The 23,608-nt window shown below is 43.7% G+C and overlaps 1 protein-coding gene across 2 annotated transcripts in view; it reads right to left on the bottom strand.

Annotated features, from left to right (window-relative positions):
* The window catches only part of Dennd5b (DENN domain containing 5B), a 124,338-nt gene that overhangs the window by 2,468 nt on the left and 98,262 nt on the right, over window positions 1-23,608 (bottom strand). For both annotated transcript variants that reach the window (XM_045139475.1, XM_045139476.1), the window contains 7 exons: window positions 22,948-23,069; window positions 21,369-21,514; window positions 18,587-18,705; window positions 17,197-17,384; window positions 13,179-13,261; window positions 11,662-11,788; window positions 335-509 (listed from right to left, as the gene is read on the bottom strand). In XM_045139475.1, the coding sequence (XP_044995410.1) occupies window positions 335-509; window positions 11,662-11,788; window positions 13,179-13,261; window positions 17,197-17,384; window positions 18,587-18,705; window positions 21,369-21,514; window positions 22,948-23,069 (960 nt within the window). The remainder of the gene's footprint in view (window positions 1-334; window positions 510-11,661; window positions 11,789-13,178; window positions 13,262-17,196; window positions 17,385-18,586; window positions 18,706-21,368; window positions 21,515-22,947; window positions 23,070-23,608) is intronic.

Below are 23,608 nucleotides of genomic sequence, written 5' to 3'. Positions count from 1 at the left end.
CAGACGCATGCACCCCCTTGTGCATCTGGCTTACATGGGTCCTGGGGAATTGAACTGAGGTCCTTTGGCTTTGCAGGCAAGCACCTTAAACACTAAGCAATCTCTCCAGCCCCCGCCTCATCTATTTCTTATCTTCTCACCTATAAAACAAGGAAATCAGTTGATACTTCATGTAGTGGTAGTGGTGAAGTGACAGGAAGGTACCCAGAAAACAGTATCATCACAGAATTTGGAATGAAAGAAACCCAAGAATAAGCTTCAGAAGTGGCTAAGCATGGTATAACTCCTGTGAATCATTTAACAAGAACTGGGAAAGAAAAATCAGGTTTTATACCGTGTTCCAAGGCAAACTAGAATCTGGAACTTGCCATCCTTTCCAATGTTCCTGGGTGCAGTGTTAATAGCATTCACATAATGGCAGAAGGTCTTGTAGGATGATTTCTGAATAAGGACATCATCTTCATTGTCTAGACTCTGGTCAGTAGTTTCAAAATAAGCCACCACTTTCTCTGGGGAAGGACAACAGAATAATATCACAACCTAGCACTTACCTACAGAAATGTCAATACATATTTAATTTTTTACAAATACTTTTATCAAATTATTTATTTGCAAGGGGGGGGAGGGGGGGACACGGGAGAAAAAGGGTACGCCAGGTCCTCTAGTCACTGCAAACAAACTCCAGACACATGTGCCACCTTGTATATCTAGCTTATGTGACTACTGGGGAATCAAATCTGGGTCCTTGGGCTTTGCAGGCAAGTGCCTTAACCACTAAGCCATCTCTCTAGCCCACACCACTTAATTTATTCTGGAAACATTAGTGAGGCTTGCCACAAAAGTCAGTCCTCTAGCCACAATCATTACCACTGGTCTTAGGTTGAATTCCAGAGGTTCATGGCAGAACAATGTGCTCCCCAGAATTTACAATCTAATCAAGTCCATATTCCAGAAGGCTGAAAAGTTTATTTTCTTTAAATTATCTTCCTGGGGCTGGGAAGATGGCTCAGCAGTTCAAAGTGTTTGCTTGCAAAGCTTGACAGCTTGTATTCCATCTCTTAGTATCCATGTAAAGCCATATATACAAAGTGAGATATGCATCTGGAATTTATTTATAGTGGCAAGAGGCCCTGGGGTACCCCATTCATATTTTATCTCTCTTTCTGCTTGTAAATAATAAATAAAAATATTTTAAGCCGGTAGTGTTGGCACATGCCTTTAATCCCAGCTCTTGGGAGGTAGAGGTAAGAGGATTGCTGTGAGTTCAAGGCCACCCTGAGACTGCATAATGAATTCCAGGTCAGCCTGGGCTAGAGAGAGACCTCACCTCAAAAAGAAAACAAAACAAGAAACAAAAAAATTGCCGGGCGTGGTGGCACAAGCCTTTAATCCCAGCACTTGGGAGACAGAGGTAGGAGGATCAGCCTGAGCTAGAGTGAGACTCTACCTTCAATAACCAAATAAATAAATAAGTAAATAAATAAAATAAAATAAAATAAAAGGGGCTAGAGAGAAGGCTCAGCAATTAACAAAGCCTGATGGCCCAGGTTTGACACCCCAGGACCCACGTAGAACCAGATGCAGAAAGTGGCACATGCATCTGAGGTTCATTTCAGCAGCTGGAGGCTCTGGTGTGCTCATACTCATTTTCTCTATCGGCCTTTTTCTCTTTGTGTCTAAAATACATAAATAAATGAAAAAAAAAAGCATATTTAAAAAGCATGGTGGTGCATACCTCTAATCCCAGCACTCAGGAGGCAAAGATAGGAGGATTGCCATGAGTTTGAAGCCAGCCTGGGACCTCATGGTGAATTTCAGGTCAGAGGAATCCTGGGGCTAGAATGAGACAGTACCTCAAAAACAAAAAACAAACAAAAAACCCAGGGATGGAGAGACGGCTTAGCTATTACGGTGCTTGCCTGCAAAGCCTAAGAACTCCTGTTCTAATCCCCAGGTCCCACATGAACCAGATGCAGTGATGCAAGTGCTCAACGCTGCACATGCACACAAGGGGGCGCATGCATCTGGAGTTCCCTAGCAGCAGCTGACGGCCCCTGGCAGCTCATTCTCTCTCTCTCCATCTCAAAATAAATTAAAAATAACAACAAAAGAAACCAGGGAGAGGCCAGGCATGGTCATGTGCACCTTTAATCCCAGCACTCGGAGGCAGAGGTAGGAAAATCACTGAGTATGAGGCCACCCTGAGACTACATAGTGAATTCCAGGTCAGCCTGGACCACAGTGAGACCCTATCTCAAATAACCAAAAAAAGAAACTAGGAATTCAGGAATTCTAAAATTGCTGCATAATGAGAGAAAAATTACAACTCTTAGCAGGCCTGCATAGAGTAAGAACTTTCTGTGATGGTGGAAATGCTCTATACATGCATGGTCCAGTTAGCTGTGTACAGTGAGAACTCTCTGTGATGGTGGAAATGTTCTTCATATACATGGTCTAGTTGGCTGCGTAGAGTGAGAACTCTCTGTGATGGTGAAATGTTCTTCATATACATGGTCTAGTTGGCTGCATAGAGTGAGAACTCTCTGTGATGGTGAAATGTTCTTCATATACATGGTCTAGTTGGCTGCGTAGAGTGGGAACTCTCTGTGATGGTGGAAATATCCTACATATACATGGTCCAGTTGGCTGCGTACAGTGAGAACTCTCTGTGATGGTGAAATGTTCTTCATATACATGGTCTAGTTGGCTGTGTAGAGTGAGAACTCTCTGTGATGGTGGAAATGTCCTACATATACATGGTCTAGTTGGCTGCGTAGAGTGAGAACTCTCTGTGATGGTGGAAATGTCCTACATATACATGGTCCAGTTAGCTGCGTACAGTGAGAACACTCTGTGATGGTGAAATGTTCTTCATATACATGGTCTAGTTGGCTGCGTAGAGTGAGAACTCTCTGTGATGGTGGAAATGTCCTACATATACATGGTCTAGTTGGCTGCGTATAGTGAGAACTCTCTGTGATGGTGGAAATGATCTACATATACATGGTCTAGTTGGCTGCGTAGAGTGAGAACACTCTGTGATGATGGAAATGTTCTACATATACATGGTCTAGTTGGCTGCGTAGAGTGAGAACTCTCTGTGATGGTGGAAATGTTCTACATATACATGGTCTAGTTGGCTGCGTAGAGTGAGAACTCTCTGTGATGGTGAAATGTTCTTCATATACATGGTCTAGTTGGCTGCGTAGAGTGAGAACTCTCTGTGATGGTGAAATGTTCTTCATATACATGGTCTAGTTGGCTGCGTAGAGTGAGAACTCTCTGTGATGGTGAAATGTTCTTCATATACATGGTCTAGTTGGCTGCGTAGAGTGAGAACTCTCTGTGATGGTGGAAATGTCATACATATACATGGTCTAGTTGGCTGCGTAGAGTGAGAACTCTCTGTGATGGTGGAAATGTCCTACATATACATGGTCCAGTTAGCTGCGTAGAGTGAGAACTCTCTGTGATGATGGAAATGTTCTACATATACATGGTCTAGTTGGCTGCGTAGAGTGAGAACACTCTGTGATGATGGAAATGTTCTACATATACATGGTCTAGTTGGTTGCTAGTAAACACATGTGGCTACTGAGCACTTTATTTTTTTTATGAGCACTTTTATTATGGCCAGTATGATTAAGAAAGAAAATTTTTGCCAGGTATGGTGGCTCATGCCTTTAATCCCAGCACCTGGGAGGCAGAGGTAGGAGTATTGGTGTGAGTTCAAAGCCACCCTGAGACTACAGAGTAAATTCCAGATTAGCCTGAGCTACAGTGACACCCTACAAAAAAAGAAAGATCAAAGAAAATAAGTTTTACATCTAGCCAGGCATGTTGGTGGAAGCCTTTAATCCCAGAGACATGAAATAACTCCTAAGGTTTGCTCTTCTCTCAACTCTGCTACTTACCTTTCAGAGGAGAAAGAGCTTGAACACTCCTGTAAAGAGGTCTCACTAGAAACCTATGCTGCCAGCTCAGCCCTTGGTACTAACCCAATCTACAGCTATTGACAGATGGGAGTTCTTTTGCTCAGGATGGAACTGGAAGGGTAGGATATGCAGTGCTAACAGAAAAAGAGATTTTGAAAAGTATCTGAGAAAGGTAGATAGAGAGAGAATGGGTGCACCAGAGCCTCTGGCCACTGCAAACGAACTCCAGATGCACGTGCCACCTTGTGCATCTGGCTTTACGTGGGTACTGGGGAATCAAACCTGGGTCCTTTGGCTTTGCAGGTAAGCGCCTTAACCACTAAGCCATCTCTCCAGTCCAGAACATGGGATTCTTGAATTTGACCCACTTCCAGCTAATACCAGGGCCCAATTAGCAGAGTTAATAGCTCTGACCGGAGCTTGGAATGAGCATGGGAAAATATTTCTACAGACTCCAAATATGCTTACTTACTACTACATGCTCATGCAGCTATTTGGCAGAAAAGAGGTTTGTTAACTGCTTCAGGAACTTCAGTTAAACATTCAAAGAAAATTCTAGAGCCAGGCATGGTGACACACGCTTTTAATCTCAGCATTTGGAAGGTAGGATCGCTGTGAGTTCAAGGCCACCCTGAAACTTCATAGTGAATTCCAGGTCAGCCTGGTCACTAGAGAAAGACCCTACCTAGAAACAACAACAACAACAAAATTCTAAATCTAGCTGGGTGTGGTGGCACACACCTTTAACCCCACCACTCAGGAGGCCGAGGTAGGAGGACTGCCATGAGTTCGAGGCCACCCTGAGACTCCACAGTGAAATCCAGGAAAGCCTGGGCTAGAGTGAGACCCTACTTCAAAAAAACAACCAACCAAAAAAAAAAAAAATCTAAATCTTCTAGAGGCAGTCCTGCGCCCTCATAAGGTGACCGTCTTACACTGCTGTGGGCATCCAAAGGGTGATGACCTGATGATCTTAGGAAATCATTCAGCAGCTAAAGCTGTAGCCCTGAAGACAGGAGAGATGTCTCTCCTTCTATGGGAGGGTTCCCTCCTTCCACCTGAAAGCCTATAACAGACCTGAAGAGAAGAGAGGATGGCTGCAACTTAGATCACCATGGGGGAGCGTTACCTCTGACGGCCATATATGGCTGCCTCAGTCCTTACATGGAAAGTCTTAAAGTCTCTTCATCATGTATGTCATTTGGGGAGAGAACACCCAATTCAACTAACAAAAAAATGTGTATGGGCAGGAGCATAACGAATGCAAGGGCTCAGACAGCTTGAAATGTGAAGTTTGTCAGCAGACTGACCCTCGCAGTGGTCATCCACCCCTCCCGGAAACCAAAGGCAAGGGAAATACCCAGGGAAGACCGGCAAACAGACTTCACCCATTTGCCAGGGGTCCCAAAACCCACTTGTTACTGGGATGGGTAAGTACTTTTGCTGGATGGGTTGAGGACTTCCCTTGCCAGATAAAAAAGGCCTAAGATTTAGGTGAAATCATTCCAAGATTTGGAATACCCAAGAACATACAGAGTGACAATGGACCAGCTTTTAAGGCAGAAGTTACTCAAAAGGTCTCTCGGGCTGGAGAGATGGCTAAGCGGTTAAGGCGCATGCCTGCGAAACCTAAGGACCCAGGTTCAGTTCTCCAGGTCCCATGTTAGCCAGATGCACATGGTGATACATGCATCTAGAGTTTGTTTGCATTGGCTAGAGAGCCTGGTGTGACCATTCTCTCCCCTGCCCCCATCTCTAATAGATAAATTAAAATAAAATCTTAAAAGGTCTCCCAGGCCTTGGGGATACAATTTAATCTCTACTGCAACTGGCATCCTGAATCCTCTGAAAAGATAAAGAAGATTAATGTCCTACTTAAAAGTCACCTAACTGGGCTGAAGAGATGGCTTAGTGGTTAAGGTGCTTGCCTGCAAAGCCAAAGAACCTCAGTTTGATTCACCAGTGTCCACATAAGCCAGGTGCACAAGGTGGCACATGCATCTGGAGTTAGTCTGCAGTGGCTGGAAGCCCTGGCACAACCATTCTCCATCTCTCTCTTTAAAAAAAAAAAAAAAGAAGGAAAAAAATAGCCCATTGTGGTGCACGCCTTTAATCCCAGCATTTGGGAGGCAGAGATAAGAGGATAGCTGTGAGCTCAAGGCCACCCTGAGACTGTATAGTGAATTCCAGGTCAGCCAGGGATAGAGTGAAACCCTACCTTGAAAAAACAAAAGACACCTAACCAAGCTAATGCAGGATGCCCAGAGCTCCTGGAAAAATGCATTGCTACTGGACTTAGAGTGGTTAAGAAGCACTCTGGGACAACTAGGAATAACGCCATTGAGGCATCCCCTTCCTTTCCAATAGTACCGGCACTATAATATTGTATTACAATATCTCATATTATGGACCTGGCAGAACTAAAACAGACAGACCCAGGATAGGATGACACCAGGCCACCTTCATTTTGCCCAGGAGAGTTGGTTTTAATAAAAACATTTAAAGAGGGCCCCTCCTTAGAACTTACCTGGGAGGGCCTTTACACCCAGTCATTTTTTCCTTTCCTTTCCCTCCTCTCTCATCCTCCTTCCTTCCCTCCCTCCCTTCCTTCCTTCCCTTCCCTTCATTCCTTCCTCTCTTCCCTTTCCTACTTTCCTTCCTTCCCTCCCCACCCCCTTTTTTGGTTTTCAAGGTAGGGTTTCACTTTAGCCAGGCTGACCTGGGATTCACTATGTAATCTCAGGGTGACCTTGCTCCACCTCACCTGGACCAGTCATTTTTTCTGCCCCCAAGGCTGTCAAGGTGATAGGCATGCACTCTTGGATTCATCACACCAGGGTTAGAATGTGGCACACCTCCTAGGAGAGTTCACAGGAACCCAAACAGAGACTAGCCTCTACACCTGTGAACCCATAAAAGACCCCAAGCTGCTTTTCAGGTGCCAAACAGCTTGAGCATGAGGTAAGCTCCTACCCGTGTCACTGGTGTAACTTCCTTTCTAAGTGTGTTAATAACCTGTGTAGAAGCCAAAGCCCATTGGAATCATCGGAGCTAAAAAGGCCAATATTTTGGCCCCCAGTCCTAGGTAACAAGGCCACTTCCAATGTGTTTGACACTGGCCCTCTGGTAAGACACCTGATCAGGGGAACACGAAGACCCAGAAACAAAGAAACCAGAAGAGTCTCAAAAAGGAGTCACAACTGAGAACAGTCCTCCAGGCATTTGGCCAGCGCAGCCCTGACTCACCCTAACAGATAGCACCAGTCCTGCAGAGGCTGTAGTGCTCTTCCCAGGTCCCTAGCGTCTTCTATGGAGAGCCATGGGTGACCTCCAAAATTAAGTTTTGGATTAACTTTTGGCTACCTGCTGGGTCTTAAACATTCACAGAGAAAAGTATAACCAAACACACAGGGGCATGCCATGGCGTAAACGCACACCAGTAGACAGATCAGTGGTCCCTCTCACCACAAAGCACGCCTCACTTTATATCCTTGCTGCTGTTTCACCTGCCTACCCCTAGGGTGGAAATTCACTCCTTGTATGGGTCCAAGAATATGCGCAGGATTGTCATCAGACTGACTGCTGGGTTTGTGGATTCCTGTCCACTTCCAGCACCTCTGGTCTTCCTGGATGAATATCTCCTTTCCAAGGAGATGACTGGAACCAATTACAAGTATATATCAACCAGGAATGAGCAAGCTTTCCTACTGTAACTCAGGTTACTAGGTGGGATGTTTCCCAATGGCCTATCAACTCTACCAAAAACAAACAGACATAGAAAGGGCTTCTCAAAAGAGGAGACTGCACTGGAGAGATGGTTTAGTGGTCAAGGCGCTTGCCTGCAAAGCCTAAGGACCCAGGTTTGAGTCCCCAGTGAATTCCAGGTCAGCCTGGGCTAGAGTGAGACCCTACCTCAAAAAACGACACACACACACAAACATACAGAGACAAAAAACAGAAACAAAAGCTGGGTGTGGTGACACAAGCCTTTAATCCCATACCATTTGGGAAGCAGAGGTAGGAGGATCACCTTGAGTTTGAGGCTAGCCTGGAACTAAATAGTGAATTCCAGGTCGGCCTGGGCTAGAGTGAGATCCTACCTCAAAAAAGAAAAAGAAAGAGGTTGGAGAGATGGCTTAGTGGTTAAAGGCACTTGCCTGCAAAGCCAAAGGACCTCAGTTCAATTTCTTAGGGCCCACATAAGCCAGATACACAAGGTGGCACATGCATCTGGAGTTCGTTTGCAGTGGCTGGAAGCCCTGGTGTGCCCGGAAGCCCTAGTGTGGTCATTGTCTCTCTCTCTCATTCTCTCTCTTAAATAAATTAAGAAAAAAAAGATACTGACAAAGTTCTGAAAAAGTATGTTGGCCCCTCTCCAACAGTTCTATCTCCATGGTAAGGGAGAACAATCATTGATACCAGGATGGTTATTTTCGTTTCTTTCTTTTTGATTTTTGAGGTAGGATCTCCCTCTAGCTCATGTTGACCTGGAATTTTACTATGTAGTCTCAGGTTGGCCTTGAACTCATGGCAATCTTCCTACCTATGCCTCCTGAGTACTGGGATTAAAGGTGTGTGCCACCATGCCTGACTAGGATGGTTATTTTCAAATCTGGAATATATATATGTGGATGACTCCAACTAAAAGTCATTTAAGTCAAAAGGCTCCCTTATGCTGGGAACACAGAATCCACATTCTCACAAAATATCTCAGTAATAAAGTTTGTTACCTAGGATGGGTTCCTTCAGACTTGTGCCAGAACATCATTATCCTTCAACCATCAGAATGGTTTGCTAATGAATGTATGCTGCACAGCCCCTAATGGTACCCACTGGCACCATAGTACCAACCTTTGGTCCTGGATATCCCCAGGAGAGATTTTAAAATTACACTCTGGGATTTCCTTGGATACAAGGGCGACAAACACAAAAACCTTGGAGTGCCCAGCCAATTTACTGGTGAGTAAAACACCAGCAGACTAAAAATGTTTTTCAATGATATGATCATTTGATCTTAGTTTTGTTTTTTGTTTTTCGAGGTAGGGTCTTGATCTTAGTTTTTATTCCATCTACTGGTTTAGAATATGTCATATGGCACATAAAAAATCAAATGGGCCGGGCATGGTGGCGCATGCCTTTAATCCCAGCACTCGGGAGGCAGAGGTAGGAGGATTGCTGTGAGTTCGAGGCCACCCTGAGACTCCATAGTGAATTCCAGGTCAGCCTGGGCTAGAGTGAGACCCTACCTCAAAAAAAAAAAAAAAAATCAAATGGCTTTAAATGACAAAGCTGACAAAATCTCCCTTCTAAACCCTGAGGTTCAAATGATGAGGAAGGCCATTATACAAAAATATGGTATATTTGCCATTATCAGGGTTAAATATTGTATATATTTTCCTAATAACTCTGCTAGTATCTCATCTGCTTTACAAACCATACAGGAACAGATTCAGACCATGACAGACAGCGCTGTGCTAATTGGTGAACAGTTCTGGGAGAGAAGCTCAGTCAGCTCACACTCAGATGGTCCTGAGACCATCCAACTCCATCCACTGCTGTCCAAGACTTAGAGGTCTGCAAGAATGGAGACCCTAAAGGCAACCAGCTTGCTGTGTGTCCACTTCCCATTAGCCCCTTGCTTGCCTGCCTGCTTGTTTTCCTTCCTTCCTTCCTTCCTTCCTTCCTTCCTTCCTTCCTTCCTTCCTTCCTTCCTTCCTTCCTTCCTTCCTTCCTTCCTTCCTTCCTGTCTTTCTTTCTCTCTCCCTCCCTCTCCCTCTCTCTCTCTTTTTTTTTCGAGGTAGGGTCTCACTGTAGCCCGAGCTGACCTGAAATTCACTATGTAGTCTCAGGGTGGCCTTGAACTCAGGGCAATTCTCCTACCTCTACCTCCTGAGTGCTGGGATTAAAGGCGTGCATCACCATGCTCAGGTTGCTTTTATTCTTTTCCCCCAACATTTTCTTCCAGTACTGTCTTCCTACACTCTATCAGTACACTTTGTGGTTCCTTAGATAGTCCCCACTCTGTTCAGCTGGAGGCAGTTAAAGACTGACCGGTCACTGTCCTTTGTCCTCTAACAGCCCCTGACCCCTACCTACCTACTCCTGCCCCCACATGGCAGGAGTTCTCTGTACTTTTTTTTTTCCCTCTCTCTCTAAATCTGTTTTCACATTTCTTCTAGGCCCATATGGGCTCTCAGACCATGTGGGTGGTTTCATTTTCCTTCTCTTGGTTTTTGTACTTTCCTAAATAAGTATAATAATTTAATAATTATACTTCCTAATTTAGGTTGCCAAATTCTTTGGTTAAATACAAACACAAACCTAGGGTTTGGCATTCAAGGACTTTCCTGGGCTCTCCACAGACCCTATATGTATCACAATGTTAACTTGTCAACAAGCCTATAAACATTCCAGTGAAAAGACCAGTTTACTATTTGCTTTTACCATGCTCTGTTTTTTCTGAATCAATGATCACCTTCCCATATGCAATATGAATTACATATATGTTAAAATTCTGTATAGCTTGTTCCCTACTCCCCACCAGAACATAAGTCTTTTACAGGGATCTTATTCACTATTTGTTGACATATTTTTTTTTCCTAGTTTTTAAAAAAGATTTAATTTTATATATTAGAGACAGAGAGAGGGAGAGGGGTCAAGATAGAGAGAGAACAGGCGCACAAGGGCCCCCAGCCACTGCAAACAAACTCCAGACACATGTTGTGCATCTGGCTTACATGGGACCTGGAGAACCGAACTTGGATCCTTAGGCTTCACAGGCAGGCGCCTTAACTGCTAAGCCATCTCTCCAGCCCCTTCTTAGTTTTTGTTTTTGTTTTTAATGTTTTATTTATTTCCAAGCAGAGAGAGAGATGGAGAATGGACATGTTAGGGCCTCTTACCATTACAAATGAGCTACAGATGCATGTACCATATTATGCATCTGTCATTATGTGGTTACTGGGAAACCAAACCTGGGTCATTAGGCTTTGCAATCAAGTGCCTTAATTGTTGAGCCATGTCTCCAGCTCAGGATGACCTGGAATTTACTATGTAGTCTAAGACTGGTCTCAAACTCAGCGATGTGTGCAACACCATGCCCAGCTCTTTGTTTTTGAGCCAGGGTCTCACTCTAGCCTAGGCTAACCTGGAATTCACTATGAGTTGTCAGGCTCTTTCTCTCATAAATAAATAAAATATAGAATAATCTTTAAAAAATATTTTATTTATTTACTTATGAGAGAGGGAGAAGGACACACACACACACACACACACACACACACACACACACGGGAATGGGTGCATCAGGGCCTCTAGCCATTGCCAATGAACTCCAGAAGCATGTGCCACCTTGTGCATCTAGCTTTATGTGAGTACTGGGAATTGAACCTGAGTCCTTTGGTTTTCCCCACAAGTGCCTTACCTTCTAAGCTATCTCTTCAGCCCTATTTATTTATGTTTCAGGCACGGTCTCATTGTAGCCCAGGCTGACCTGGAATTCACTATGTAGTCTCAGGGTGGCCTCAAACTTGTGGTGATCCTCCTACTACCTCTGCCTCCTGAGTGCTGGGATTAAAGGTATGCACCACCATACCCAGCCAAGTTTATATATTTTTTAGATACATACTCCCTTATCACTAGCCATTATTCATTCAAAGTTCTGGGTTTTCAGTTTTCTAAGAAACATTTCAATTACCTTATAATAACATACAACTACCTAATTTACCTACGAAATCCCAGATGAAGACATTCTTGTGAAAGATGCGGGCAGATTTGAATCCATGGTGGAACACTTGTTCAAGTGCAGCAACCAGGCCATTTTCTCCACATAGCAGCACTGTGAGGCTTCCTCTCTGTGAAGCATAACATTAGTGACACAGGAAACATAGTGACACAGGAAATTTGTTGCCTCTGGGTTTAAGAAAACACTAGAGAGGGCTGGAGGGATAGCTTAGTGGTTAAGGCATTTGCCTGCAAAGCCAAAGGATACCAGTTCAATTCCTCAGGACCCATGTAAACCAGATGCACAAGGGGGTACACACGTCTGGAGTTCATTTACAGTGGCTGTAGGCCCTGGTGTGCCCATTCTCTCTCTCTCACTCTTTCCTCTCTCTCAAATAAGTAAAATTTAAAAAAATTTAAAAAAAAAACAAAACACTAGAGACATTAAGTGCTATGAGTAGCTACACAAAGCATGCTTCTGTAGATATTAAAAAGCAGGGGCTGGAGAGATGGCTTAGCAGCAGTTAAGCACTTGCCTGTGAAGCCTAAGGACCCTGGTTTGAGGCTTGATTCCCCAGGACCCACGTAAGCCAGATGCACAAGGTGGTGTATGCATCTGGAGTTCATTTGCAGTGGCTGAAGGCCCTCGTGCACCCATTCTCTCTCTCTGTGTGTCTGTTGCTCTCAAATTAAAAACAAAACAAAACAAAAGGGCTGGAGAGATGGCTCAGCAGTTAAACACTTGCCTGTGAAGCTTAAGGACCCTGGTTCAAGGCTCGATTCCCCAGGACTCACGTTAGCCAGATGTACAGGGGGTGCACATGTCTGGAGTTCGTTTGCAGTGGCTGGAAGCCCTGGCGTACCCATTCTCTCTCTCTCTCTCTCTCCCTTCCTCTTTCTCTGTCATTCTCAAATAAATAAATAAATAATAAGCAAAAAAATTAAAAAAAAAAACCTTACAAATGAAGCCAGGTGTGTGTGTGTGGGGGGAGCAGAGGTAGGAGGATTGTGGTGAGTTTGAGGCCACTGATAAGTGAGACCCTACCTTGAAAAAAGAAATAAAATAGAGCCAGGTGTGGTGGAGCACACCTTTAATCCTAGCCTTCACGAGGCAGAGTAGGAGGACCACTGTGAGTTCAAGGCCACCCTAAGACTACATAGTGAATTCTGGGCTACAGTGAGACCCTATCTCAAAAAACCAAAAACACAATAAGTAAATAAAAAATATACAAAGAAAGAAGGCTTACAAATGAAAATTAGGGTACCCATAATGCCTCACACATCACATATAAAAGTATCTTTAAAAGTTCCACTATACTAGGGCTGAGGGACAGCTCAGAGGTTATAGGTGCATCTTTGCAAAGCCTGCCAACCTGAGTTCAATTCCCCAGCACCTATGTAAAGCCAGACACAAAGTGGTGTACATGTCTGCAGTTCATTGTAGTGGCAAGAGATCTTGGCCTGCACAGGCGCGTGCATACACACACACACGTCACTATACTGTTTTAAAGCCCATAATACCTCTTTTTCAGGTTTGTGAAAATGCTTCACAATATTGTTCACGGCTTCTCCAATTCCTTCTTGGATCTGTCCAGCATTGGGTTCTGTAAAATAATGAACAGTGGTTGCATTTCCAAAAAAAAAATATATCAAAGTGCAATGGGATATCAACTGTGTCCTTCTCTACTGGAAACATTTCATGCAAGCTCATTTCCCAGTGGTCTCAAGAAATTTGCCTCTGGATAGTCTGGCCAAATATGAGGTATCTTGGAAACACTGGAAAATAGCTCAAGAGAACCCTGGATTCAAAAGCTGTACTACCTACAACCTATAACCTAAGCCAGCAGTCTAATTTCGTCTAACTTTTTTCAACTGGAAATAATGAACATATACTCTTCAATGGAAAACAAAACATTAGGTGCAAATTACCTGTTAGGGTCCCTGTCACAAAGAGCTAACAAATCTCCCCATGCATGAGGGGCAAGGTGGAAAGAACCCCTTCCCCATTATGAGATGCTCCTTGCCAAGATGCGGAGTGGGTGCACATTATGGTTTCTTATGCTTAGAATGGCCTGAGTATAAAAACCTGCAGTTGTGGTTAAAGGGAAGATGCCAGGTACCATGTCATGCTCAGAGCAGAAGTCAAGACTCCTCTTCCTAACTAGTCCATGCCTGCTCCATTTTCCCAGCCAGCACTTCTCATCTAGACAAGTCTTTTTCTTTTTTTTCTTCAAGGTAGGTTTTCTCTGTAGCCCAGACTAACCTGGAACTTACTCTGCAGTTCCAGGCTGGCCTCAATCCTACTTCTGCCTCCAGGATGCTGGGATTAAAGGAATGTGCCACCACGCCTGGCTAGGCAACTTTTTTTTAAAAAAAATTTTGTTCTATTTATATTTATTTATTAGAGAGAGAGAGAGAGAGAGAGAGAGAGAGAGAGAGAGAGAGAAAGAGAGAGGGAGAGGGAGAGAGAGAGAATGAATATGGGTGTGCTAGGGTCTCTAGCTGCTGAGAATGAACCCCAGATGCATGCACCACCTTGTGCATCTGGTTTATGTGGGTCCTGGGGAATCGAAACTGGGTCCTTTGGCTTGGCAGGCAAATGCCTTAACTGCTAAGCCATGCTTCCAGCCCGAACTTTCTAGAGAGCTTGGTGGGCTGCCTGAATGTGAACTGAACCACTGTACACAACAGATACTAAGAATTTATTGGGGGGGGGGAGGGAGGGGGAGAGGGAGAGAGAATTGGTGCACCAGGGACTGTAGCCACTGGAATCGAACTCCAGGTGCATGCACCACCATGTGCATCTGGATTATGTGGGTTCTGGGGAATTGAACCTGGGTCCTTAGACTTCGCAGGCAAGTGCCTTAACCACCAAGCCATCTCTTCAGCCCAATAATAGTTTTTCTTGAAGCCGAACATGGTGGCATACACCTTTAATCCTAGCACTTGGGAAGCAGAGGTAGGAGAATCACCATGTGTTGGAGGCTATCCTGAGACTACAGAATAAATTCTAGGTCAGTCTTGGCTAGAGAGAGAGCCTACCTCAAAAAACAAAAACAAAAACAAAAAAAGGTAAGCAAATTCCTTTTAGTCAGAAGTGGGTAACAAAAAAAAAAAAAAAAAAAAAAAAAAAAAAAAATTGGTGGTGGATAGCCAGGTGTGGTGGCACACGCCTTTAGTTCCAGCACTCGGAGGCAGAGGTAGGAGGATCACCGTGAGTTCAAGGCCACCCTGAGATTACCTAGTGAATTTCAGGTCAGCCTCGGCTAGAGTGAGACCCTACCTCCAGAGAAAAAAAAAAAGAAGGTGGTGTTGGTTTGTATGTATGTGTGTGGAGGGTTTTTGACATGGGGCACTCAAAATAGGGTGGAGAGATGGCTTAGTGGTTAAGGTACTTGCCTGCAAAGCCAAAGGACCTTAGTTTGATTCCTCAGGACCCATGTAAGCTAGATGCACAAGGTGGCACATGCATCTGGAGTTTGTTTGCATTGGCTGGTGGCCCTGGTATGCACATTCTCTCTCTCTCAAATAAATAATAGAAAGAAAAATGAAAAAAAAATACTCTAAAAACACAGTCAATAAGGAGTTTCTTCTTTTAAATTTTATTTTGCTTTTATTGTTTTTTTTTAATTTTTAATTTTTTAATTTTATTTATTTATTTATTTATTTATTTATTTATTTATTTTTAAATTTGAGGCAGGGTTTTGCTCTAGCTCAGGCTGACCTGAAATTCACTATGTTGTCTCAGGATGGCCTCGAACTCATGGTGATCCTCCTACCTCTGCCTCCCAAGTGCTGGGACTAAAGGTGTGTGCCACCACAGCCAGCTCTTTCTTTTTTTGAGGTAGGGTCTTTCTTCAGCCTAGGTTGACCTGGAATTCAGGGTGGCCTTGAACTCTCAGTGATCCTCTTACCTCTGCCTCCCAAGTGCTGGGAATAAAGATGTGTGCCACCATGCTTTGCTCTTTTTTTTTTTTTTCCCGAGGTAGGGTCTCCCTCTAGCCCAGGCTGGCCCAGAATGTAGTTAAGTAGTTTCAGGGTGGCCTTGAACTCACAGCAATCCTTCTACCTCAGCCTCCCAAGCGCTGGGATTAAAGGTGTGCACCCTCTCTGCCTCTTTCTCTGTCTCTCTCAAATAAGTAAAGAAAAAGAAGAAAAAGTGTGTGTATGTATGTGTGTGTGTGCATATATATATCTACATACATACATACATATACACACACACACACATATATATATATATATATATATATTTTTTTTTTTTAATTAAAGGGTTGGAGAGATGACTTAGTGGTTAAGCACTTGCCTATGAAGCCTAAGGACCCTGGTGCACCCCTTCTCTGTCTCTTTCTTTCTCAAATAAGTAAAGAAAAAAAAAAAGGTGTGTGCCACCATGCCTGGCTCTTTTTAAAAATTTATTTTATTTATTAGAGAGGGGCAGATGGGAGGGGGAGAGAATAGGCATACCAGGGCCTTCAGCTGTTGCACACAAACTCCACCTTGTATATCTGGTTACGTTGGTCCTGGTGAATCAAACCTGGGTCCTTTGGCTTGGCAAGCAAGCACCTTAAATACTAAGATATCACTCCCCTCCCCTCCTCCTTTCCTTTCTTAATTCTTCCCTTCCTCCCTCCCTCCCCCTTTCTCTCTCTCTTTTTCTTTCTTTCTTAGTTTTTCAAGGTAGGGTCTTGCTGTAGCCCAGGCTGACTGGAATTCACTATGTACTCTCAGGCTGGCCTCAAACTCACGGTGATCCTCTTACCTCTGCCTCTGAGTGCTGGGATTAAAGGTGGGCGCCACCACGCCTGGCCCCTTCTTTATTTTTCAAGACAGTGTTTTCATACTACAGCCAAGGCTGGCCTAGAGCTTGCAGCAATCCTTCTAAATTGGCCTCCTGAGTAGTGAGATTTTTTTCTCGAGGTGATTAGCTATGGATTTAATTTATTTATCACCCTGAGAAGAACAAAGTCTAGTTCACACTGTTTAAGGACCTCTGAGCTCCTACTGCTGGAGGAGCTCTTATGTAAAACAGTCGTTTACAGCTTTCACTGCATGGAAACAGTTAAGATGGAAATGCAAAATGCTGACATATTCTGTGGGTCTTCAGCTTCCAGGAGTTTCTTTGCCCAGCAGGATTTTTTCTTCTTCCAATATTTACCCTTCTCTGATTATTTTTTTGTTTGTTTTTGTTTTTCAAGGAGGGTCTCAATCTAGTCGAGGCTGACTATATAGTCTCAGACTGGCCTCAAAAGCACAGTAAACCCCTACCTTGGCCTCCCGAGTGCTAGGATTAAAGGCATGCGCCACCACACCCAGCAGAAGGATTTTGTTTAGAGCTGGGAAAGGAACACAAAGTCTTATGTGTGCTAAGCATGCACTCCATACTAATAACCCATCTTCCTGACCCTTTCAAGTCTCCTTTCAAATTAATTTTCCTTAACTTCCTTTTACCTTCTCACCATAATTCACTAATAGAGTTGTGTTCTATGAAATGGCCAACAAAGCCAAAACATGAGAGGCACTGGAGCCAAGTACTCACTGGCAGTCTTCCCAGTGAGTGATGTGATGCTCAGTCTCCTGGCTGTGGTGGGAGATTTTTGCTGAGGAGGAGTCCGACATTGCTTTACCAAGTCCTCATCTGATGCTGATGTCATTAACTCTCCAATAAGAATTCTCTCCAGGCTGCCATCATCAATGCCTTTCCCCAGCCACCGTCCACATGGAAATCTGACACAACAGGAAATAAAAAACCTTCTGAGTCAAATTTTCTTGCATGCATATATATGTGTGTATGTTGTGCATGTGTGTGTGTATAAATGTTTATGTATTGGAGTGCATGTGGAGGCCAGAGGTCAATGTTGGGTGTCTTCCTCAATCAACTTACACCTTACTTTTTGGTCTGTGGTCTCTTTGTGAACTTGGAGGTCATCAATTTGGCTAGATGAGTCCCAGTGATTCTCTTATCTCCACCTCCCAAGGGTTGGGATATATGGCAGGTGCTGTTCATCTGGCTTTTTACCTGAGTGCTGGGGAATGACAGGTCTTTATGCTTGCAAGGCAAGTAGGTATGATGACTTAGCCATCTTCTCAGCCCCACAATCTGGTTTTTCTTTAATGTATTTTGGCATCAATTTTATATTATATAAAAATAACAAAATAATAAATATATCTCCCCCAAACCAAAGTTCAGAAAGCAGCAGAAAAGCATTAGAAACAATATTTAGGGGACTGGGGAGATGTCTCAGTGGTTAATGGTGCTGGCTCACAGGGTATGCCTGGGTTCACTTCCCCAGTCCCCAGTACCCACATAAAGCCAGATGCTCTAAGTGGCATATGCATCTAGAGTTGGTTTGAATAAAGCCCTGGCATACTCATTCTCTTTGCCATCCCCTTTCTTTCCTTCTTTCTCTGCTTGCAAATAAATAAAATAAAAATACTCAAAAAGCAGAAAAATTTAAAATATTTGATGTGTTAAAGATTTTTGTTTTTCTTTATTTGCACAAGAGAAATAGGCAGGAGGATGGCGGGGGGGGGGGGGAGGAGGAGAGAAAGGAGAGAGAGAGAAAGAGAGAGAATGGGTGTGCCAGGGCCTCCAGATGCCCCCTTGTGCATCTATCTGGCTTATGTGGATCCTGGGGAATCAAACCTGGGTTCTTTGGCTTTGTAGGCCATAGCCTTAACCACTAAGCCATTTCTCCAGCCCTCTTTTGTTATCTAAAGAGCACTGAGGCAGGTGCTCATGTCTTTAATCCTAGCACTCAGGAGGCACAGGAAGGAGGATCATTATGAGTTCAAAGACAGCCTGGAACTACACAGTGAATTTCAGGTCAGCCTGGGCTAAACAGAGACCCTACCTCAAAAAACCACCACCACCACCACCACAAGCTGTAAAACAATTTGAGGTTCTGCTCATAAGGCCATTTACTTACCTGTAAGTATGTCCTGTGATTTCATTTCTGACCATGACACAATCCACTAGCCATTTAGCCAACAACCCGGAATTATCATGGCCAATCTGAACAGTAGTGAGCTTCCCCAGATTCTGACACTGCAGAGACAGGACCACAAGTTATTCGATAGCCAATTTTTCCTCTTCCCTCTTTGCTTTAGCAGAGGGCCTTGGCTCCATTTATGATTATTATTATTATTTGGGTTTTTGAGGTAGGGTCTCACTCTAGCTTGGGCTGACTTGGAATTCACTATGTAGTTTCAGGATGGCCTTGAACTCACTGCGATCCTCCTACCTCTGCCTCCCTCTGTCTCCAGGAGTGCTGGGCTTAAAAGGCGTGAGTCACCACGCCTGGCTTTTTGGCTCCATTTATAACTGAAGAGATCTATCCTGTAAAATGTGCTAAGCTAAGCCCTAGGTCCACAGCATTCCTTGCTCTCAGGTAGCTCTCTCACAATTAGGTACCAAATGAAGTCTGCTATATGAGGTGTTGGACCAGAAATGTAAACAAGTGCTGGAAGAATGCTAGGAAAGGAACAATACTTTTATCTGAGGAACCCAGAAACACCATGGACAGTGACTTGTACCTTAAAGAAAGAAGCATTTCAATAAGTGGGAAAGGATGCCATGACACTGAACTCCAGACACATGCGCCACCTTGTGCATCTGGCTTATGTGGGTCCTGGGGAATTGAGAATTGAACCGAGGTCTTTAGGTTCCACAGGCAAGAGCTAAACTGCTAAGCCATCTCTCCAGTCCCTTTAAAATCTTTTTTTGTTTTATTTTTATTTATTTTTTTGAGAGCAAACAGACAAAGATCTTTTTTTTTGGCGTAAGTATTTGTGGGTACATTTGCTCATGTGTGGATGCACATATGTGTGTGTGTGTGTGTGTGTGTGTGTGTGTGTGTGCATGTATGTGTGCAGTTCAGAGGCTGACAATGGGTGTCTTCCTCAGTCTTTATTCCTTCACTTTTATTTTTTTTATTTGAGAGTGGGGGAGAATGAAAATGGGCATGCCAGGTCCTCTAGGCACTGCAAACTAACTCCAGAGGCATGGCTTATGTGGGTCCTGGAGAACTGAACTTGGGTCCTTTGGCTTTGAGGCAAGTGCCTTAACTGCTAAGCCATCTGTGCAGCCCTCACTTTTATTCTTTGATACAAGCTCTTTCCTTGAACCTAAACTCACCAATTTGGTCAGACAGGCTGGCCAGTGAGCCCCGGGGAATCCCTGTCTTTGCCTCCTCAGTACTGGAATTACAGGTGCATGCCACTATGCCTGGCATTGAATATGGGTGCTTGAGATCCACACTCTGGTCTTTCTGCTTGTGCATCAAGGCATCAAGTACTTTACCAGCTAACCCATCTCCCAAGTCTAGTTTTCTGTTTGTTTGTTTTAATTAAATTACTTACTTTTAGCCAGCTGTGGTGGCTTACGCCTTTAATCTCAGCACTGTGAGGCAGAGGTAGGAGGATCATCATGAGTTTGAGGTCACCCTGAGACTCCATAGTGAATTCCAGGTCAGCCTGATCTAGAGTGAGACCTTAACCCCCCCCCCCAAAAAAAAAGAAAAAAGAAAAAAGAAAAAGAAAAAAAATACTTGTTTTTAGAGAGAGAAAGAGAAGAGACAGAGGGAGTGAGAGAGAATTGGTATGCCAGGCCCTCAGCCACAGAAATTAAACTCTGGATGCTTGCACCACCTAGTGGGCAAGTACACCTTGCACCTGTTTCACCTTTGTGCATCTGGCTGACATGAGATCTAGAGAGAGATTGAACATGGCTTCTTAGGCTTTGCAGGCAAGTACTTTAACCACTAAACCATTTCTATCACCCTGGTTTTTCTTTTCTTTTTTTCCTAGCCCAAGCTAACCTAGAACTCCCTCTGTAGTCCCAGACTACCCTTTAACTCATGGTGATCCTCCTACCTCTTCCTCCTGAAAACGAACTCCAGACACATCTACCACCTTGTGCATCTGGCTTTATGAGGGTACTGGGAAATCAAACCTGGGCCCTTAGGCTTTACATGTAAGTGCCTTAACCTCTAAGCCCTAAAGTTTTTATTTCATTTTATTTTTGCTGGGAGTGGTAGTACATACCATTAATCTCAGCACTTGGGAGGCAGAGAAAGAGGAAACCCTGGCCTTAAACTCATGGCGATCCTCCTACCTCTGCCTCCCAAGTGCTGGGATTAAAGGTGTGTACCACCATGCTCAGCTTTAATTTTTTAAGTTTTTTGAGGTAGGGTCTCACAAGCCCAGGCTGATTTTGAATTCACTATGTAGTCTCAAAACTTACAAATTGTGGGTTGTGAGTATAGTTCAATGAAGAAATTCATGCTTATCTCACATAAGACCCTGGAGAGTCTCCTCCCACCCCACAACTGAATGAAATCATTCTATAAATATCACTGTGTGATTTCAAAAACCTGAGCAAGTACCTTAGCTCTCTGGTCCTTTTGGCAAAGGGCAGTTAAGGTCATATGAGGAGGATCACTATAGACAAAGCGTTTGTTCCAATTTTCTGTGCTGCCAGGTTCTGTGTTAGGCACTGGGGATCACAGAAAAGGACCAATACAAGTAGAAAAACAGGCTAACAATAAAAAAAAGTGAACTCATATAAGTTGCTCTCAATAATCAGTAAGTACATGATCACAAAAAATGATACACGTTCCTTTATTTCACTTGGTTTAAGGAAAAACAAAAAAACAAAAACAAAAACAAAACAAGAGTGCTGTAAAACTATGAAAGATATTAGTAACCTACCTCAAAAGTCATCTCCAGGAGATTTTTGGGAATCTGCATTACTCCCGAGTCTCCCAGCTCTCCTGAAACACAGATCCAAGGGTTCGATGTGATGATAGCATTGCTCAGCTTTTTAATTGGAATGATCACTGACCTGTATGGAATCACTGAAGGAAAGTGGAAATTAATAAAAAAGTACATTTCTCCTTTAACAAAACACATATATGTAAACTCAGTATACATTAAGAGCTGTGGAAAAAAGAATTGTGGGTTTTTAGAGATAACATGCTCTGTGTGCACACATGTGCATATGTGTGTTCGTGTGTGGGTACATGTGCACATGCACACATGTGGGGGTGAGGCCGTCATCAAGTGTCTTCCTTCAGTACTGTCCACCTTACTGAAACAGGGGCTCTCACTTGAATCCAGCATTCACTGATTTGGTTAGTCTTGCTACACTAGATTGCAGTCTCCACCTCCTGGGCACTGGGATTAAAGGTAGGCTAGCCGGGCAAGTGTGGTGGCACATGCCTTTAATCCCAGTATTTGGGAGGAACTCACAGTGATCCTCCTACCTCTGCCTCCTGAGTGCTGGGATTAAAGACGGGCACCACCACACCCAGCTATATCCATTGCTTAGTTATAAATAAATTAATTCTGTAAGGAAACTGAGTACAAATGAATAGTCACTGAGACAGTTTCATATAAAAAGTTTCATGTGGAAATACTGTTCAGTAACCCGCTATTTATGACTTTCTTGGAATGCCTCAAAGTACTACACTCCAAAACTTTCCCTTCCCAAGTCTATAGTACAATGCGCAGAGCCAAGAACAATAAACAGTGGTTTCTCCATTCTGGATTTACCATGAAGTCTATAAAGCCACAGCTTGAAAAGCTATTTTCTGTGCTTTTTTTTTACAGTCTTATTAAATAGTGTGGATTAGCCTCAAACTTGCAGTCCTCTTGCCTCCAACTCTAGTGTGCTAGGATTACAGATAAAGGCAACTCATGTTTAAGAGGAATTATGATGTACAGAGATCTGCATATATCATTTTCCAAAGGCTCACCACTAGATGTCACCATCCCATCATGGACCTTGGCTAAAAACTGAAAGTCCAAGAAAGGTATCACCTGTGTCCCCCCCATCCCCACTTTAATAGGGATGGCTCAAACACAGGACTTTTTTTTTGTTTTTTGTTTGAGGTAGGGTCTTGCTCTAGCCCAGGCTGACCTGGAATTCACTATGTAGTTTCAGGGTGGCCTCAAACTCATGGCGGTCCTTCTACCTCTACCCCTGAGTGCTGGGACTAAGGCAGTGCCCCACTGCACTGGGCTCAGGTGCCTTTGTTACTCGTCTGCACGTTTTCCTGAAGTGGGGTCTCTCCCTTCTTCCTCTACCTGAGTTCTAGGATTAAAGGCGTGCACCACCACATCCTGCTCCCTTTGTCTTTTTTGAGGGATAGGGACTCACTATATAGCTCAGACTGTTCTCAAACTTTGATCCTCTTGATTGAGCATCCTAATTGCAGAGATGTAGGTGTGTGCCACCATGCCTGGCTTATCTGGAAATTCCACTTCACAGTCAATTCTCAAGACTTACTGATAGTGGTGAATACACTGGTGAAGCAGAAATAGTCCACGGCATTGAGGGAAAGCAGATGATAAAGAAACTGTTCTCTTTCCTCTTCACAACGCAGAAACGCATAGCGCTTATAAAGCTTCCTGAAAAGAGCAAGACAAGCACAAAACAGTAGTCTAATAGTTTTCATTCTTTTAAGAAATATTTACTTATGGGTTGGAAAGATGGCTTAGCTGGTAAGGTGCTGCCTACAAAGCCTAAGAACCCAGGTTCGATTCTCCAGGTCCCATGTAAGCCAAATGCACAAGGTGGTGCATGCAGCTGGAGTTCGTTGGCTGTGGCTAGAGGCCCTGGAATGACCATTTTCTCTCTCTCTTTTTCTGTCTCAAATAAAAATAAATAAAAAATTAAAATAAAGAATGTATTTATTTACTTATTTTCAAGGAGGGAGAGAGAGAAGGGAAGAGAAGAGAAGAGAAGAGAAGAGAAGAGAAGAGAAGAGAGAGAAGAAAAGAGAAGAGAAGAGAAGAGAAGAGAAGAGAAGAGAAGAGAAGAGAAGAGAAGAGAAGAGAAGAGAAGAGGGACAGAATGGGTGTGCTAGGGCCTTCAGCCACTGTAAACTAACTCTAGATGCATGCACTGCCCTGTGTATATGGCTTTATGTGGGTACTGGGGAATCGAA

The sequence above is a fragment of the Jaculus jaculus genome, chromosome 22, assembly GCF_020740685.1.
Source record: "Jaculus jaculus isolate mJacJac1 chromosome 22, mJacJac1.mat.Y.cur, whole genome shotgun sequence".
Taxonomy (NCBI): domain Eukaryota; kingdom Metazoa; phylum Chordata; class Mammalia; order Rodentia; family Dipodidae; genus Jaculus; species Jaculus jaculus.
Note: the sequence above shows the minus strand (reverse complement) of the source record. Positions and strands in the feature narration are given on the sequence as shown.